This window comes from Xyrauchen texanus, chromosome 3 (genome assembly GCF_025860055.1).
Source record: "Xyrauchen texanus isolate HMW12.3.18 chromosome 3, RBS_HiC_50CHRs, whole genome shotgun sequence".
NCBI lineage: Eukaryota > Metazoa > Chordata > Actinopteri > Cypriniformes > Catostomidae > Xyrauchen > Xyrauchen texanus.
Genome location: NC_068278.1, coordinates 20,402,026 through 20,419,353, shown reverse-complemented (window position 1 = coordinate 20,419,353; position 17,328 = coordinate 20,402,026). Strand labels below are relative to the sequence as shown.

Genomic DNA, 17,328 nt, shown 5'->3' with positions numbered 1-17,328 from the left:
ATAATTATGTAATAATTATGCAAATATACAGGTTTAACCATAATATTATCTATCTAGTATACAGAAGCAGTGCGAAATGCTCACTTGCTACTGAGATAAATGTATATCCAATTACTGCCTAATAAGGAACAAAAATAACATAAAATAACATGGCAATTAAAAAAAAACAGGCAGAAAAACAAAACAAAAAATAACCAATGATGGTCCTCAATCTCTGCTTGTACTTTTGAGAATGTGTTTTTTTTATTATTATTTACATTTATTTCAGTGCCACAGATAGTATTGTGTGACACGTGCATTTGCTTTTGGAGTCACTGCGTTGTATTCAAAGTACTCACACACAGCACTCGTTTGCTTTCTCACAACCGTGTACCCGGTTAAACACAGCTTGCACTTTTTGAAGACACAGAGTAGGCATGGCACCGAACACCTCCACCTATTATTGTGGTGTTAGATCTGATGGTTCAAAACTGCAGATGAGTTCATATTGCACCTTGACATTCACACAATTTTGCACGGAAAAATGAAACGAAAACTAAATATAGTTTTTGCGTGTTTTTGATTTTATTTTAGTTAGTTGTCAAGGCAAAATTTTTCATTTAGTTTTCAGTTTATGTAATATTCATATCTATTATTAGTAGTATTATTAGTTTTAGTTTTCGTTAATTATAATAACCCTGCCTCAAAATCACATGTGCCATAGCATACACTCTACAATCTAACCAATTTCTTTTTGTGAAATGTTTTGCTTAAAAAGTGTTTGTGCTGTATTTCTTAAAGAAATGCCACTTAGTTTAAGATTTAGATATAATGCAATGACACTCATCCATTTTTATGTGTGGTTGAATTGTCCAAATACTTTTGAGGACCACTGTATGAGTGCAATATTAAGCATTCATTTTTTGAGGTTGAAGCAATATTGCATCGTTCCAGTTAAATGGGGGTTTCCCCCAGTCTGCGTACATGGGAGGAAGTTAGCTGGGTGATGATAGGATCATTTCCTTTGCTATAACCATTGTTCTGCATTTGTTCTCATACCCTCTGTTGTTCACACTGTTGTTGAACTAGTTCAAACCGGTGTTGAATTTGCATCTTGTTTTGCGTCAGGTCCTTGAGATATTGATCCCTTAGTTTAGAGAGAAGTATCTCCCCAATGGTGGATAGAAACTCCTCAATGGCCTTCAATTGCAGCTGGAATTCTAAGCAGAGAGGACAGTGTCATGATATAGTATCTTATGTTGCCTAAAACCATGTTATGTTGAAGCAACACAGGTTTTATAATCTGACCTCTGTTATTGAGCCTGTTTACATGTACACCAATACACTGATAACTCCCAAAAATCAGCTTATTTAAAAAATCTGACAAAGCAAGAAATCTATGTTACATGACATTTGAAAAAATTGCATTATTCTCTGCTTTTGATGTAACACCATGAAGAGGCATGCGTACAACATGTTCGTACATTGGATAAGCCGGTAAGAACTGTGTTTATGCAACTCAAAAGTTGGGTAATGAGCAAAAATCTACCCATATCGATCAGGTTATTCTTAAGCCATTTATGACCTTACAGAGATAAAGGAAATCCATTTAATATGTTTACATGACTACGCACGTTGTCGGCTTATTAAGCATCATCAGTGTAAGAAAGTGCATGTAAACGTGCTCATTGTTATTAATGTCTGATATAAAATCAAGAGCTCTCAACTCATTCTGAAACATAACTGAAGGTGACGTGTGTAATTTTTCAATTGTTATAATACTTTATCCCATTCCAGCTTAATATGCAGAGACAACTATAAGTTAGCCATTTGTAGGCTCATTCTTTCAAAGGGTGTAAACACTGTAAATCTGTAGTGTCATCAAAACAGTGCTCTGTTTATTTGAGCATCCCGAAATAGCCTAACATAGCAACTTTGACTCAACCAATGGCATGAGTTTGGAGCTGGATTGTCCGTTCGTATAACCAATGAGCAATGGGAAGAGTGTTTGGGGAACCTGTTTGAAAACAGTCATTAACTTTGCCGTTTCGTTTAGTGATGCAGAAATTACACACTTCACCTTTATTATAAACATTCTTGTGTAATTTATAATATTTTAACTGTCAACCTTGCAGGCAGTTGTTGTGGTAATCATGTGACTGGCTTTGGTAGATGAGAAGCCTTTTGTTGATCTCCTCTGCACACTGTTCAAATGTTTCCTGCAGTTGCTGAGGACGAGTGATAGGGCGGCGCTCTTTCCTCTTATAGAACTCCTGGTGGTAATGTAGATCAGTTACGCAATCTAGAATCAACTCATTTGAGAACAAGGCTGATTGTGTAAATATTTTTTCATAGTACCTCAGCCACAAAGAGGAGAATATCATTGGCTTTCCACAGAATACTGGTGATTGAGGCTTTGAAGGGAACACTGAAGAATGTGTTCAAATAGAATGGAATTAGCATGCCAGTAAAATATTGCAGAAAAATAATAGCCAGTGTGGATGTTTGCACTTACTTGTCATGCTGCTCTTCGGGTTTCGAGCCAAAAGTCTGGAACCTCTTATCAAAACGGTTTGGTTTGGTTAACCTCCTTACACTGTTGACGTATCAATCATGTACAAGAAATCTCACAAAATTTTATATTTCCTAAACTAGACCATTTCATGTCATAAATATCCATTCCTCATGATCACTGAATGTTTCCTACTGAAAAATATGCAAATAATTATATTTATTAACAGCTTATATTTTATGCATTCATAAAAAGAGAATGTGCACTATTCAGTTCAGCATATTGATAATATTATAATCACACCACCAAATGAAAGACAAAACCACTTCTCTAACAGTCCTAAATGCAAACATTTCCTTCTCGTTTGCTGTAATATTTTAAATGTCAAACCTTATGGACTCCACTGACTTTCTGCGCAGAATTTCCATTCCAGAATGACTGGGGCTCTTTCCTGACCTCTGAGCTGATCCAGCAGGAGAGTTTAACTTTGCTGAAGGCACAAAAGGTAGACAATTATAGTGCAAATCTCAGTGTCATTATGGGTATATTGTAAACAACCCAACCTGTTGCTGCAGAATGTCTCTCTCTTAAGTCAGAGTGTATCTCCCCGATGTCTTGAGGTTTGCCTGTCCTGTCCAGAGGAATCAGAAATTGTGTTTGCCATGAGAAGTACAGTAGATTATTTCCTAATTTCTGCAGTTTATTTTACAGAAGTCCTATGTTCCTTGTTTGTCACTTAAGATATGGAGCAAGGTAATAACTCATAATAACCTGAAGGATGGGGTAAAGGTGCTGAAATGGTGTGCATTCGATACAAATTTTTTGCCTAATAGATGGGACGCAAGATTTAAGAGATGGACCTTGCAAGGTTTGACAGCATACTGTACATTTTTGTATAAGGGCACTATAAATAGCTTTCAAAATCTGAAGAGGCAATTTGGCTTAGATAAGGATGATTTTTACAGATTCCTTCAGGTCCGGCATCATATGGACCAAATGCAGAAGAGGTGTAGAATAGTAGGCTGGGATAACATTTTGTTAAAAGTGTTTATGGAGGCCTATTTTGCTGGCTCTAACCGGAAGCTCATCTCAAGAATATACAAGGGGCTACAACGAACAAAAGGTAGTTCACTGTATGTAAAACAAAAATGGGAACGGGAAGGAAACTTTGTTCTAAAGGAAGAAGATTGGGAGAACTTACAGTGAGAAGATACAGTGGAAAACTTCCAGTTCATCTCTATGGCGAGAGTTTTGCTGGAAAAACCTTGTGAGGTTTTTCATTACTCCAACTCAAAAGAAGCACTACACCAATTCTTCGGCGTGTTGGCGACATTGTGGGTGCCTTGAAGCAAATCATTTTCACATTTTCTGGTCCTGTACAGTGCTGATCCCATTTTGGAGGGAGATATATAAAGTTTTGCAAAGCATTTTTCAGACGGATATTCAATTTAAATTTGAGTCTTTATATTTAGGGGCCTTAGCAACAGAAAATGTTTCTACTCATGTCAAATACTTATTTCAGATCCTAAGTGCTGCTAGTAGAAAAGCAATTACTAGAAGGTGGTTAAAACCTGGAAGACCTATCGTAGAGGAATGGATTGACATTATCTATGATATTTTCAAGATGGAAAGGATTACCTTTGCTTTGAGATTGCAACAGGAAACTTTTTTGAAAAGATGGGAAAGATGGATAACGTATATTACTCCATTACGCCCATCATTTGTTTAAAGTGGATTTTGGTTTTATTTATTTATTTATTTATTTTTTCTACTTTCCCTCGGTAGAGAGCTTTATGAGTCATTGAGATTTACCCCAACATGTTTGTTTAGTTCTCATTTTGATTTTACTATGTCTAAAAATGGTTATGTGTATGTAATGTAGAATGAAGGCCTAATGGGTCCCTGATTACTATAGTAATGGTTTCCGAGTCTGTAATACTTTTCTTTGTTTCTGAGTTATTAATGTACATTTACAGATGACTTAAGGAAAAATTTGACATGTAATATCATTGACTTTATTGTATGGACCTGTAAAATCAAAATAAAAAAAGAATTTAAAAAAAAAAAAAGAAGTCCTATGTTCCTGTAAGTGGGCATTGCCACTATGAGCTGCCTACAAAAGAAGAACTAATGATATGGATGAATGTGAGGAACTTTTTCAATGAGATTATATGCTTCCCCAAAATATTATAATTTTATTATATTGCAATATTTTTAAAGGGTTAGTTTATTCATATATTTATTCATTTCATTCATTCATTCACAGAACACAACAAATTCATGTTTACAGATTTAAAGAACCATTCTGTAAAAGAAAAGGACCTCCCAGAAGCCAAGTCCTGGCTTATAAATAGGGCCCTTAAAAACACATAATTAGTACTAATAACATCACAAAATAATCCACCCACCCAGTACCCATCCACAACAAACAACAACACCATTCACCACAAAATATCCACCCCCCAACCAGCATAGTTCATCCAGAAATGACAATTTTGTCATTATTTACTCACCATCATGTTTTTCCAAACCCATATGTTTTTCTTTTTATATGTGGAATACAAAGGGAGATGTTTAAATGAATTTTCTGGTATATACAATGTCAGTGGATAGTACCTCACTTTAAAAAAGGATTTAAACATATCATAAAAGTAGTCCGTGTGGCTACTGCATCATATTGCAGGTCTTCTGGTTATTTGTTACAATAACCAATCGTATGCCTTCAGAAGTGTATGTCCTTTTTCAGTGAAAATCTTGGCATCCACTGCGCATTCATGAGTGCGTGAGAAAGAAAGTCAAATGGGTTTGGAACAAAATTTGGATGACTTACTTTCTTCTACAAACATTTTAAGAAGAATATCTCAGCTCTGTAGGTCCATATAATGCAAGTGATATGATAGGTGTTGATGAGATATAGATCAGTATTCAAGTCTTTACTATATATTCTCCTCCCTGCCAGTAGGTAGCGATCTGCACAAAGAATGCGAATCACCAAAAACAAAAGGAGAAGAATGTGAATGTGAAAGTTATAGTGGAGATTTAAAATATTAAAAGTATCATATCACTTCAAAATAGATGGATTTAACCACTGGAGTCATATGGATTACTTTTCAACCTTCATAGTACTGGTCACCATTCACTTGCATTGCGTGGACCAACAGAGCTGAAATATTCTTCTAAGAATCTTTGTTTGTGTTCTGCATAAGAAAGAAAGTCATACACATCTGGGAGGACATGAAGGTGAGTAAATTATAAGAGAATAATATTAATATTTTTAATAACTAGAATGTAGTAGTACGTGTGCTTGCCACTTGAGCAACAAATAGTATTTTATTACTGAATAAACCCTTGACACTGGCCACAAACAATAGATCAACATGGTCATAGACACTTATGGGGACACTTATTTGGAGGTAAGAAACCTGTGTGTTTGAATATTGGTTAATTATCTGCTTTTTGTATTTTCTTTCTCATCAGCAGAAAGGAAAAGAATGTTTCTAGAGATGTTCTGTGTTGCCCTTTATTTTTTGCTCAGTGAAAATGTTAAATACAGTATAGGGACACTAACTTGAGTAAACCTTTGATAACCCCTACAGCCACATCATCCAGGAAGGACACCCCAATGCGGCTAGGCTGGAGCAGGCCTTCTCTATCTGGACTGCCTGTTTTATGCTGTTTACGGGACCTGGGGCGAGCTGCAACCGCAAAAGCCCCCTGAAGTGGAACCTGTGGCGAGTGGTGAGCCATAGATGTGTCCTAGAAATTTTTTATAAATAAGAACACCGTTATCATTATCATCGCAATGATATCTCAGCTTATACCAATTTAATTGAAATATTCCTGTAGTATTATAATGTGGAAAGGTTTACCAGAAAGCAGTCAAGATACTGACACCTCTTCTTTTGTTCCTCCATCAGAGAAGTTGTTAAACTGGTAATCTCATCTATGGTTACAATCTACAATACAAATAGCAGAATGCAGAACACAACAGTTATAATGATATGCACAGATTCTACATACAAAAGCCCCAAAATGTATTTGGACACATTTAGGCACACTTAATGTATAAAATGCTATTACATTAGATAAAATAATATATAGCATTTATTTCAAGCAAAACAGAAGAAGTTTGTTAGGTTTGAAATTATATACTGCACAACTTAAGTCAAAAATATTCAGAAGAGTGGATATTTATAATTTCTTTAAAATTCTTAAAATATTGAACTGTTTTTTTTAGTTCTATTGATTGAACTGAGCTGTATTGATTACTTTTATGCTGCCTTTATGTCATTTGTGGAGCTTCAAATGTCTGCTTACCATTCACTTGCATTGTATGGACCAACAGAGCTGAGATATTTTGGAAAGGCATGAAAGTGAGTACATTATGAGAAAATTAAAATATTTGGGTCAACTATATCTTTAAGTGTGGCCTAAAAGGTTCAAGTGTCCAAATACTTTTGATGCCAATGTATGTAAATCAAATAATATATTAAGGCATTTACCTTCTTGTGAGAACTGGGTTTGCAATACTCAGCAATCACTTCCTCTAAATTACTCAACATGCTATCAAGCTTCTTTTTCTGCATGTTACTCTTCAAAGCCTGTAAACAGAGATACAAATGCAGATATAAACATAGATGCAACAGAGTATGAATGAGTAAAGAGCGAAGAAAATGAAATAGGAGTAAATGAATCATTGATAATACCTCTGCTTTGATCTGAATTCGTGTGTTGGTAAAGATTTGTTGCATTTTTTCAAGAAATTTCAGGTCAGAGGTGAGAAAATGAAATTTTTCCTCAAACTTCCTGAGTGTATCCTTAGCCTGATGAAAAATGAAACCCCCATCAGTTCAGCATGATTAGTAATCATTATTACTGTGACAACTTCCTGTCAAAACAAGATTTTATTTTTAATGCATGATCATAGTGAATCACTCAGATGCTGAAAATCTAAACCTGCTCCAGACACTTTGATTCTCTTCCTTCCATGTCCTGTATTAAGGCCCCCTCAGCAGAATCAATGCGCTTGTCAATTTTTTCCAGATGTGACTGAAAGACCTCAATTTCTTGGGGTGTAAAATTCCCCCCCTCAGAAAACAATCTTGTGGAGCAGAGAGTAAGTGTGAATGAGAATGTTCTCTTGGATTTTTTAATCAAAGTAACCATGGATCATGACTTACACAGAGAATAACCAAAACTTACTTGAAAGATCTCATTGTCTTAGAATTTGCTTTCCTCAGGCTCTCCATTTTGAACTCCATATTTTGTCTGAAGTCTCTCTGTAATGCCTGGATGACATTGGTGTTCTTATCCAGGTTGGCTTTCAGTGAGGCACATAGTTTACCTATCCTGTGAATACAAATGGCCAGAATAGGTAGATTCTTTATAGAGCATCAACATAGAGAAACACTATCACTACACATATTTGTATAGTCTTGTAAAATTATATAGTTTTGCATGCAAGAAAAGTTAAGTTAGCATAAAAAGTTAGCACCAAGATCTGTTGAGAAACACAATTTCATTCACCCATGTACACACATTACACAGTCTATCATTTTGGAACTAAAAAAACATTTACGTTTCAGATTTTGTGGCAAGGGTTAAAGTATCCTCTGTACTGTAGATTTGCTTTTGAAAGTCTTCAATCAGCTTATTTTGTTGGATCTGTAACTCTTGTAAGTCTGTCCGGCAATCTCCCAGGACATCCTGTATACCCTTGCAGTGTAGTTCCACACGATCGCGATGAAGCTCCAGTTCAGCTGCCCAAGTAATGAAGAGAGTTCCTCAGTGTCAGATTGAAACAAACTGCCTTAGATTTTACTCTTCGACATGTAAATTCATAAATGAATAAGGATGTAACGAGGAGACAAACCTGCTCTGACATTGTGAACGTCCATTTCAATTCTTTTGGCACGAGACTGGTGAAGCTGGATACGAAGATCCAGCTCAGCTTTTAGTCTTTCCTTCTCTGCCTCCATAACTGTCATAGTGTTGGTTAGAATAACATGAAATCTCTCTTCCAGATGGTTGAAAAACCTTTGTCTCACACTGTGATGGGGCAAACCAACATGGCAAATTTATATATATTGTATATACAGTATACTGTATATATATATATATATATATATATACACACACACACACACACACCGATTAGCCACAACATTAAAACCACCTGCCTACTATTGTGTAGGTCCCCCTCATGCTGCCAAAACAGCACCAACCCACATCTCAGAATAGTATTCTGAGATGATATGCTTCTCTCCACAATTGTACAAAGTGGTTATCTGAGTTACCATAGACTATGACAGTTAGAATCAGTCTGGCCATTCTCCGTTCACATCTCTCATCAATAAGGCATTTCTGTCCACAGAACTGCCGCTAACTGGATGAACCGGTGGAGGGAGTGTGATGTCTGGGCAATGTTCTGCTGGAAATCCAGGGGTCTGGCCATTCATGTGGATGTCAATTTGACACTTGCCACCTACCTAAACATCCTTGCAGACAAGGTACACCCCTTCATGGCAGTGGTATTCCCTGATGGGAGTGGTGTCTTTCAGCAATGATAATGCGCCCTTCCACACTGCACATATTGTTCAGGAGGGGTTTGAGGAATATGATGAAGAGTTCAAGATGTTGCCCTTCAAATTCCCCAGATCTCAATCCGATTGAGCATCTGTGGGATGTGCTGGACCAACAAATCCGATCCACAGCGACTCCACCTTGCAACTAATAGGATCTGCTGCTAATGTCTTGGTGCCAGATACCACATGACACCTTCAAGGGTTTTGTAAAGTCCATGTTTTGGTGGCACACTGAGGACCAACAGCATATTAGGCAGGTGGTCATAATTTTTTGGCTCATCGGTGTATACAGAAAATATATATAAATATATACATTTTTATTTATTTTTTAAATAGGAACAAAACATTGCAGATTCAACTATATTAAATTAAACAACAAAGTAAGGAAAACTTGCAGAAGTTACAGAACATGGAATTTTTAATTTTAATTTTCATGACTCGAGTTTATCATCATCTTAGAATGTTAACATTTGAGAATACATGTAAACCTCATATATTTATCAGGCCTAGCCATCCATTTACAAACACAAGACATCATTGCTAAAATGCAAAACATGATGCAGAGCTTCCGTAATCTTTAAATAGGCTGTATCTTAATGTTGTCTGATTCTGATATATGAATTTACTCATACTGTTTCTAGTATTTCTGTATTCACTTACTCCTTTAGCAATTCAACAACGAGAGCCTTTGGGTACAAAACCAGTTCCATTTCCACAAGACTCGTCTCCTGATACTCATCACATGTAGTATGAAAGCCATTGCAGTTGTACACATTTCCTTTTGCAGTAGTGAGAGTCTCTTTGGTTTGACAGTCTGAAAACGCATGAGGTTTCCAATCTTGGTCATCCTAGAAAAAAAGGAAATGATAGTATTTAGACAGACACCAAATCAACCAGAGGGCAAGTATGTGTCTTCATTACCATTGTACAGGATGAGGTGAATGCTGAGCTTTCTAGATTGTTGAAATGTGCAATTTGAACAGCTCTATTCATCTCAATTTCTTTGCTCAATCTTTCGTTCTTAATGACTGTCATGTTTTGACCTGAGTGAATGCCAAAATAAATAGAATTAGTTAGAGGGAAAGTTCACACAAAAATGAAAATTCTCCCATATTTTACTCACTTTCATGCCATCCAAGATGTGTTTGACTTTCTTCTGCAGAACACAAATAAACGTAACAAATTTTTAGATGAATATTTCAGCTCTGTAGGTCCATACAATGCAAGTGAATGGTGGCTAGAACTTTGAAGGTCCAATTCCAGTTCAGGTCCACATTAAGGCAGCATAAATGTAATCCATATGACTCCAGTGGCTAAATCTATGTCTTCAGAAGTAATATGATAGGTGTGGGAGAGACATAGATCAATATATAAGTCCTTTTTTACTATAAATCTCCACTTTTACCTTCACTTTCAGACTTTGAAAGTGGAGATTTATAAAGACATATTTAAATATTGATCTGTTTCTCACACAAAAGGGTTGCATATTAAACCTCAGGTGTCTTATGGATTACTTTTATGCTGCCTTCAAGGCCATTTCTAGGCATTGGTGAATTATGCGGTCGCAGACCAGACCAGACCATGGACCAACAGGATGAGATTGCTCTCCAGGGTTCTAATGAGCAATCTCGCCTTGTGCGCCAAAATGACCAGAAATGGCCAAAGCTGCTTTTATGTGCTTTTTGGAGTGTCAAATGTCTGGTCACCCTTTCACTTATATTGTATAGACCTTTAGAGCTGAAATATTTTTCTAAAAATCTTTGCTTAGTAGAGGAAAGAAAGTCATACACATCTATGATGGCATGAGGGTGAGCAAATGATGAGAGAATTTTCATTTTTGGGTGAACTATCCCTCTAAGCAATAAGGCAACAGAACAATAAAAATAGTGGAAAAAGATTAGCTCTGATCTTACCAAGTTTGAGGGAAGGATAAAGAGTGCAAAATTCCCCAAAGTCCTGTGGCAAAAGATTAGAGAGTAACTTTAACAGTGCTTGTCTTATACTGACTGAGTATTCTCCCACAAATTGAGATGTTGAATATGTACAGTACCTGTCCATAAACCTCTTTGACATTAAAAAATTGGCTAACAGAAAGGCTGTAAGCTTGTAATTCCTGCAGGAGTGTAAAGGGGTAATTCTCCACTGTTTCAACTTCCTCCTTATAGATGTTCAAATACCTTAAAGATCACAAACAGGGCATAATGCAGCAAAAGCATTTATGCAAAACATTACTAATATTTATTTCATTATTGTGTGGAGAAATGGACAACATGATCCACTAAAGAGTTATAAAATGTAAAGAAATATAAAAAATAATGTGTGTTGTTACCCATTCTTAAACTCTTCCAAATAGGTTAGTATCTTCTCTAAAGAGGCTTTCAGAGCTTCCTCTGAGCTTTCCTGTCTGAGTTTGTCCATCATCATATCCAGCTCTGCCTCTTTGCTCTGCCATGTGAGAAAGAGAAGGCTCATATTCATACTCAACAAACATTTTGAGGATTGAAATAGTAAAAAACACAAGTTCTACAAATAATATGATTGAGACTACGGCTATAACATGAACACATCTGGAATGTTTTTGAAACTTTTTAAGTACTGCATAAAACCGTTAAAGGGATAATTCACCCAAAAATTCTCTCATCATTTACTCACCCTCATACCATCTCAGATGTGTATACATTTCTTTCTTCAGCAGAACGAAGATTTTTAGTAGAATATCTCAGTTCTGTAGGTCCATAAAATGCAAATGAATGGTGACCAGACCTTTAAATTTCCAAAAATCACAAAGGCAGCATAAAAGTAAACATATGACTCCAGTGGTTAAATCCATGTCTTCAGAAAAAATATAATAGGTGTTGGTGAGAAATGGATATTTAAGACCTTTATTGCTATAAATCACCACTTTCACTTTAAAAATATTTTACATTCTGAAAGTGAAAGATGTATATTAAACCACTGGAGTAATATGGATTACTTTAATGCTGCCTTTATGTCATTTTTGGAACTTAAAATTTCTGGCCACCATTCAATTGCATTAAAAGGACCTACAGAGCTGAAATATTCTTCTAAAAAAAATCTTAATTTGTTTACTGCAGAAGAAAGTCCTACACATCTGGGATTGCATGAGGATGAGTAAATGATGAGAGAATTTTCTTTTTTGGATGAACTATCCCTTTAAGACAATCTTGCCTGGTTCTCTTGGTCGTGGACTTCGCTAATGGCCTCTAGTAAATGATGTAGCTGCTGTTCTCGGTTCAGTAGACCTGCACAGTGGATCTCCCATACTTGAGCAGCCCCATGTAAAAACTTGAATAAGCATTTGCTCTCATGAGTTGCAGTTTTGGCCAAACTCTCAAAAGCTTTCTGTAAAAAGGTCAAATACACAATATGACAAAAGAGTTCGACATAAATCGATAAAAATCATCTGAAGATGCAGTACATCCTACATTTTGAAGTTACTGGGTTATTTTCCTTGAAAGAAGATGTAGAGATACATTTTCATCTAATTCCAGATATTTTAACTGAAAAAAACATAACTGAAACAAAACTTACATCAACTTTTGCCAAATAGTCCTCTGTACGTAACTGGCACTGGCCAATGAGAGGTAATATCTCCATGTTGACAATATTCTTTATCTCGTCTGAAGTGAATCCGTATGTGGAAACCTCTGTCTGTGTGTAAGAGAATGGAGATTATTCTAGTATTTCTGTTGTGATTTGTTAATCCAGAGTCTGACATGATAAAGCACAATATATATTTCACCTTGAAGTGCTCAACCTCTGCCAAACAGTCCTGCCAGTTATCTTCATAGTTTTTGTGCAGTATTGGCATTGTGTTGACATAAATACTATCTAAAGAAAAGGAATACAGCAAGGAATTCATAAAAATGCAATAACGGAGCATGCATAATTGTATTGTATTACTGAAATGAATGCTACTGTGTTTGAATGAGAAGAGCATCAGCTTTTCACAGCATTTGCTCACCTATTTGCTCATTGATGACTGAAAGAGATGAATACCACTCTGCAACAGATGACTTTGAGATTCTTGGAGGTGTCAAGTCACTTGATATGGGGGAGCAAATGTGAGTAAAAAGAGTATTAAGAACTAACATTCACTGAGAAAAGAGTTCAAGACTAGAATAACTGGTGTATGGTTTCTCACCTAAGAGTCCCTAGTAGTTGGATGCGTTGCTCACTAAGTGTTTTCTGGTCTGATTTCAGTGTGTTCAGAGTATCTTGAACATTTTTAGGGTTTTGGATACATGGACTGTTCATAAAGTCTCTGCAGGTAGAATAAACGTGTAATCAATTTCCCATTTTTTACTTATTTTTAGCATGATATTTTTCACTTTTTAAAATCAGACATACTCAAAACGGTTGACTGCATCAAGACGTTTTATTCTTTTCCAGTCCTGAAGCTTATCCTCCCATCTCAACCTTTGGGAAACCTCCGTCTGCAAATTTTTCTCCATCAAATTCAAACACAGTTTAGCCAAAGCACGCCGATTTGCCAACAGAGCTTGGTTTATCATCTGTGGAGAATGTGAGCTTTTGATTAATTTGTTCAGCTAAATTCAGTGTCTATATTCTAAAATAAATATACTACCATGGCTTCATTATCAATCAGTCTGTGGACATCACATGGCATCAAATAACTGATTTTCTCTAGTTTTGTGGTGTACTTTTTCAGTAATGCTGAAATCTAGAAAGAGTGGAACAAATACACATCACACTAATATATTGACTGTGGGAGCATGTGCTTTACATAATCATGACACTGACCACATACCATCGCTTTTCTCTCAGATTCATATTTAGTATATATCTCATCTAGCTCTTTTATCCATATTCTCTTCAAGGCGGATTCATGGTAGACTTGATCCCAGATCTCATGCATGTCCTATTAAGGGATATAAACATGTAAATCACACCTCAGTGATCTTAAGCTTGTTTACTTGCAACAGTGTATGCTTAAATTTCTGAGCAATTTAAATGATTAACTGGTCCTCACCTGATAACTGTGTGTGGTCAAATCTGAGACATTTTCAATTCTCTGCATAAGTCTATCAATACTGTCATCATTCTCTGACAATCTGAGCAGGACATCCTCTCCTGTCTGTCTAAACAACGGTTCAAAACCCTAATGCAGAAAACAAGTGTAAAAGACAATATCAGACACCTTTGAGAGAGCTTATCAGTATAATAGTGATAACAAACTGATTTGTACATATGATTGGATTGGGCTTTACATAAATATTTATATGCATATTGTAGGCACTTCATGTAGTATCTGGCATGTGTGTTTACCACACTGAGGCTGGAGAGGTCTCTTTGCAACAGAGAAACAGCTTCATTGTGATCCCTTCCCCTTTTCTCCATAAGGCGATTAATGATGTCAGAGTTGTTTTTCTCTGGAACTATGGACACAACATGGCACTTACTGTCATCATAAATCACAATAGGTTAACTTTTGGGAATACATTACAATGCAGTCTTGTTTTTAGACATGGCTTCCCTTTAATTTATAACATTAACTTTAAATATTTTATTGTGTTTTAAAAATTTAATAAAGCTATTATGTCCATCAAACCAAAGTCTTTCTAGCATGTCAGTCCACCGATAGACATCTTTTGAATGGTCCCGGTAGGCCATTTTCAGTCCTGAAAGTGCAGCTTCTAGCTACTTGAATGGGGAAAGACTGAAATGTCCAAATCGGTTGGTCAAAATTTTAATCAAGGGGGGCTTTGTAGCTCAGCGAGTATTGATGCTGACTACCACCCCTGAATTTGTGAGTTCGAATCCAGGGCATGCTGAGTGAATCCAGCCAGGTCTCCTAAGCAACCAAATTGGCCCAGTTGCTAAGGAGGGAAGAGTCACATGGGGTAACCTCCTCGTGGTCGTTATAATGTTTGGTTCTCGCTCCTGTAGGGGGGGGGGGTGTGGATTAGTCAGACCGGTGGCACCTGAATTAGGCGGGGAGGAGTGTGACGAGGAGGCGGGCATGGCCGGGCCAAGATGGAGTACCTTGAATCAGCTGATCAGCGGGAGAGCGAGATAAGGGGTAGCTGGAGACGCCAGTTCAAGAGAGAGAGAGACATGTGCATGTGTGTCTGTGTCCTTATATTTCTATGTTGTTTTAAGTTAATTTATATCATTAAAGTTTATGTTTATTGTTCAGCCTGTTCCCGCCTCCTCCTTGCCCATCCTTAGACTGTTACTCATGTTTTCTATCAGAAAAGTTGTTTGTCTTGGTAAATACACTGCCTGGCCAAAAACAAAAGTTGCATACAATAATATTTTGTTAGAACGCCTTTAGCTTTGATTACGAAGTGCATTTGTCATGGCATTGTTTCGACAACCTTACAGTATGTAATGTCATAACATTTATTTCCATCCAGAGTTGGATAAATTTTTGGCAGATATCTTGTATTGATGACGGGAGAGTGGAACCACTCTGAAAAGTCTTCTCCAGCATATCCAAAGTCTTTCAATGGGGTTAAGATCAGACTCTGTGGTGGCCAATTCATGCGTGAAAATGATTCCTCATGCTCTCTGAACAACTCACAATCTGAGCCTGATGAATCTTGGTATTGTCATCCTGGAATATGCCCGTGCCGTAAGGGAATAAAAAATCCATTAATGGGATAACCTGGTCATTCAGTACATTCAGGTAGTCAGCTGACTTCATTGTATTGCTGCATAATGCTGCTGAGCCTTGACCTGACCAACTGAAGCAACCCCAGATCATAACACTGCCTCCAGAGGCTTGTACAGTGGGCACTATGTTTGACGGGTGCATCGCTTCATGAGCTTCCCTTCTTACCCTGACATGCCCATCGCTTTGGTATAGGGTAAATCGGGACGCATCAGACCACATGACCTTTTTCCACTGCTCCACAGACCAATCTTTATGCTCCCTAGCAAATTAAAATCGTTTTTTCCCCCCGATTAAAGTCACGAACAAGTGGCTTTCTTGTGGCCACACAGCTGTTTAGTCCCAATTGTGCAAGTTCTCATTGCAATGTGCAAGTGGAAATTCTATTACTTTCACTATTAAACATAGCCATGAGTTCTACAGTCAATTTTTTACAATGTGGTTTCACAAAGCGTTTTAGTGGTCTCCGATCACAATCATTCAAGATTTTTTCCCGACCACATTTCTTCTGCAAAGCTGACGTGTCACCACTATCCTTCCACGTTTAAATAATGTGTTGGACAACTCTTAACACAATTCCAGTGATTTCAGGGTTCAAAGAATTGTTGCCAGCTAAAACATATTAATCACTACGATAATAATCAAATCATAGACCCTTAAGTCTTTTTTTTTTTTTTTTGGCCAGGCATCTTATGACAATTCCTGGTTTATCTTTGAACGAATGTTTGGTGTGTGTGTTCTTTTTTAGTCTTGCATGAGTGTAGAGCTTTATAAAATTCTAAAATATGTTAATTGATGAAACAAACATTTATTTTTATGAAATATAAAAAAAATAATTGTATCATTTATAATTTATATGAAAGAAAAGAAAAGAAGAGGAAGGAAAAGAAAAGGCTTGGCATGCATCCCTGAGATGATGGCTCACCAACACTGTCTGGTAGACCCCAAATCTCCTCACAATCATCCTGGTCCTCATTTCTCTTTGGACGTCTAGTGTTCGAAAATAGCTGGTTCCTATCAAACAGAGTCACTTTTATTGAAGGTAAAACAGTAAAATATATTTCTATAGTAATTCCCTTTTGTACCGTGTGGAGATGTTGATGGCTCCGTTCAGCTGCTGTGATCCAGAGTCAGCAGCTTCTCCACGGAGCAAGCACACACTCTCATCTGACACACGCTTCCGCCGAGAGTCATAAAGAGCCAGAGACAACTGAACCTGATCACAAAAATACTGCACGAATCAACAAGCGGACTCGCCACACTGAGAAATACAGTAATCGTCTTTGAACCCTGACGATCATGCGTAACATTACAAGTAAAACTTACTGATTTCATAAATGTGCAAAAGATATTCGTCATTCGGATGACAACATGATAAAAGTTAACGTTAGCCTATTACCTGGGCGTCAAACATTTGCCGGTAAACTTTTCCACTGGGAACCACACGCGTCCCAGCCATTGTAGCTTTATAATAATAACCTATATCGACATAAAAATGTATTTAATACTACGGGAAAATCAGTTCTTCCATAATAACAGCTTCCAACAAACAGATCTATCTCTGCATTAAGCTGATGTCTTCTCAGTGCCGCGTG

At 36.9% G+C, this 17,328-nt stretch overlaps 1 protein-coding gene across 1 annotated transcript in view; it reads right to left on the bottom strand.

Annotated features, from left to right (window-relative positions):
* The window catches only part of ccdc180 (coiled-coil domain containing 180), a 21,228-nt gene extending 4,012 nt beyond the window's left edge, over positions 1–17,216 (bottom strand). The window contains exons 1-32 of the mRNA XM_052099171.1: positions 17,133–17,216; positions 16,819–16,949; positions 16,659–16,747; positions 14,386–14,495; positions 14,090–14,218; positions 13,868–13,978; positions 13,685–13,780; positions 13,447–13,610; positions 13,241–13,360; positions 13,057–13,140; positions 12,839–12,923; positions 12,628–12,747; positions 12,265–12,438; positions 11,405–11,520; positions 11,126–11,252; positions 10,989–11,031; positions 9,997–10,118; positions 9,736–9,923; positions 8,364–8,539; positions 8,070–8,250; positions 7,694–7,840; positions 7,448–7,592; positions 7,198–7,314; positions 6,994–7,092; positions 6,361–6,447; positions 6,060–6,247; positions 3,055–3,122; positions 2,882–2,981; positions 2,495–2,575; positions 2,338–2,407; positions 2,108–2,252; positions 1,039–1,199 (exon numbers count right to left, since the gene is read on the bottom strand). Coding sequence (XP_051955131.1) covers positions 1,039–1,199; positions 2,108–2,252; positions 2,338–2,407; positions 2,495–2,575; positions 2,882–2,981; positions 3,055–3,122; positions 6,060–6,247; positions 6,361–6,447; positions 6,994–7,092; positions 7,198–7,314; positions 7,448–7,592; positions 7,694–7,840; positions 8,070–8,250; positions 8,364–8,539; positions 9,736–9,923; positions 9,997–10,118; positions 10,989–11,031; positions 11,126–11,252; positions 11,405–11,520; positions 12,265–12,438; positions 12,628–12,747; positions 12,839–12,923; positions 13,057–13,140; positions 13,241–13,360; positions 13,447–13,610; positions 13,685–13,780; positions 13,868–13,978; positions 14,090–14,218; positions 14,386–14,495; positions 16,659–16,747; positions 16,819–16,949; positions 17,133–17,192 — 3,834 coding nt within the window. The 5' untranslated portion in view covers positions 17,193–17,216. The remainder of the gene's footprint in view (positions 1–1,038; positions 1,200–2,107; positions 2,253–2,337; positions 2,408–2,494; positions 2,576–2,881; positions 2,982–3,054; positions 3,123–6,059; positions 6,248–6,360; positions 6,448–6,993; positions 7,093–7,197; positions 7,315–7,447; positions 7,593–7,693; positions 7,841–8,069; positions 8,251–8,363; positions 8,540–9,735; positions 9,924–9,996; positions 10,119–10,988; positions 11,032–11,125; positions 11,253–11,404; positions 11,521–12,264; positions 12,439–12,627; positions 12,748–12,838; positions 12,924–13,056; positions 13,141–13,240; positions 13,361–13,446; positions 13,611–13,684; positions 13,781–13,867; positions 13,979–14,089; positions 14,219–14,385; positions 14,496–16,658; positions 16,748–16,818; positions 16,950–17,132) is intronic.
* Between the last annotated feature and the right edge of the window lie 112 nt (positions 17,217–17,328).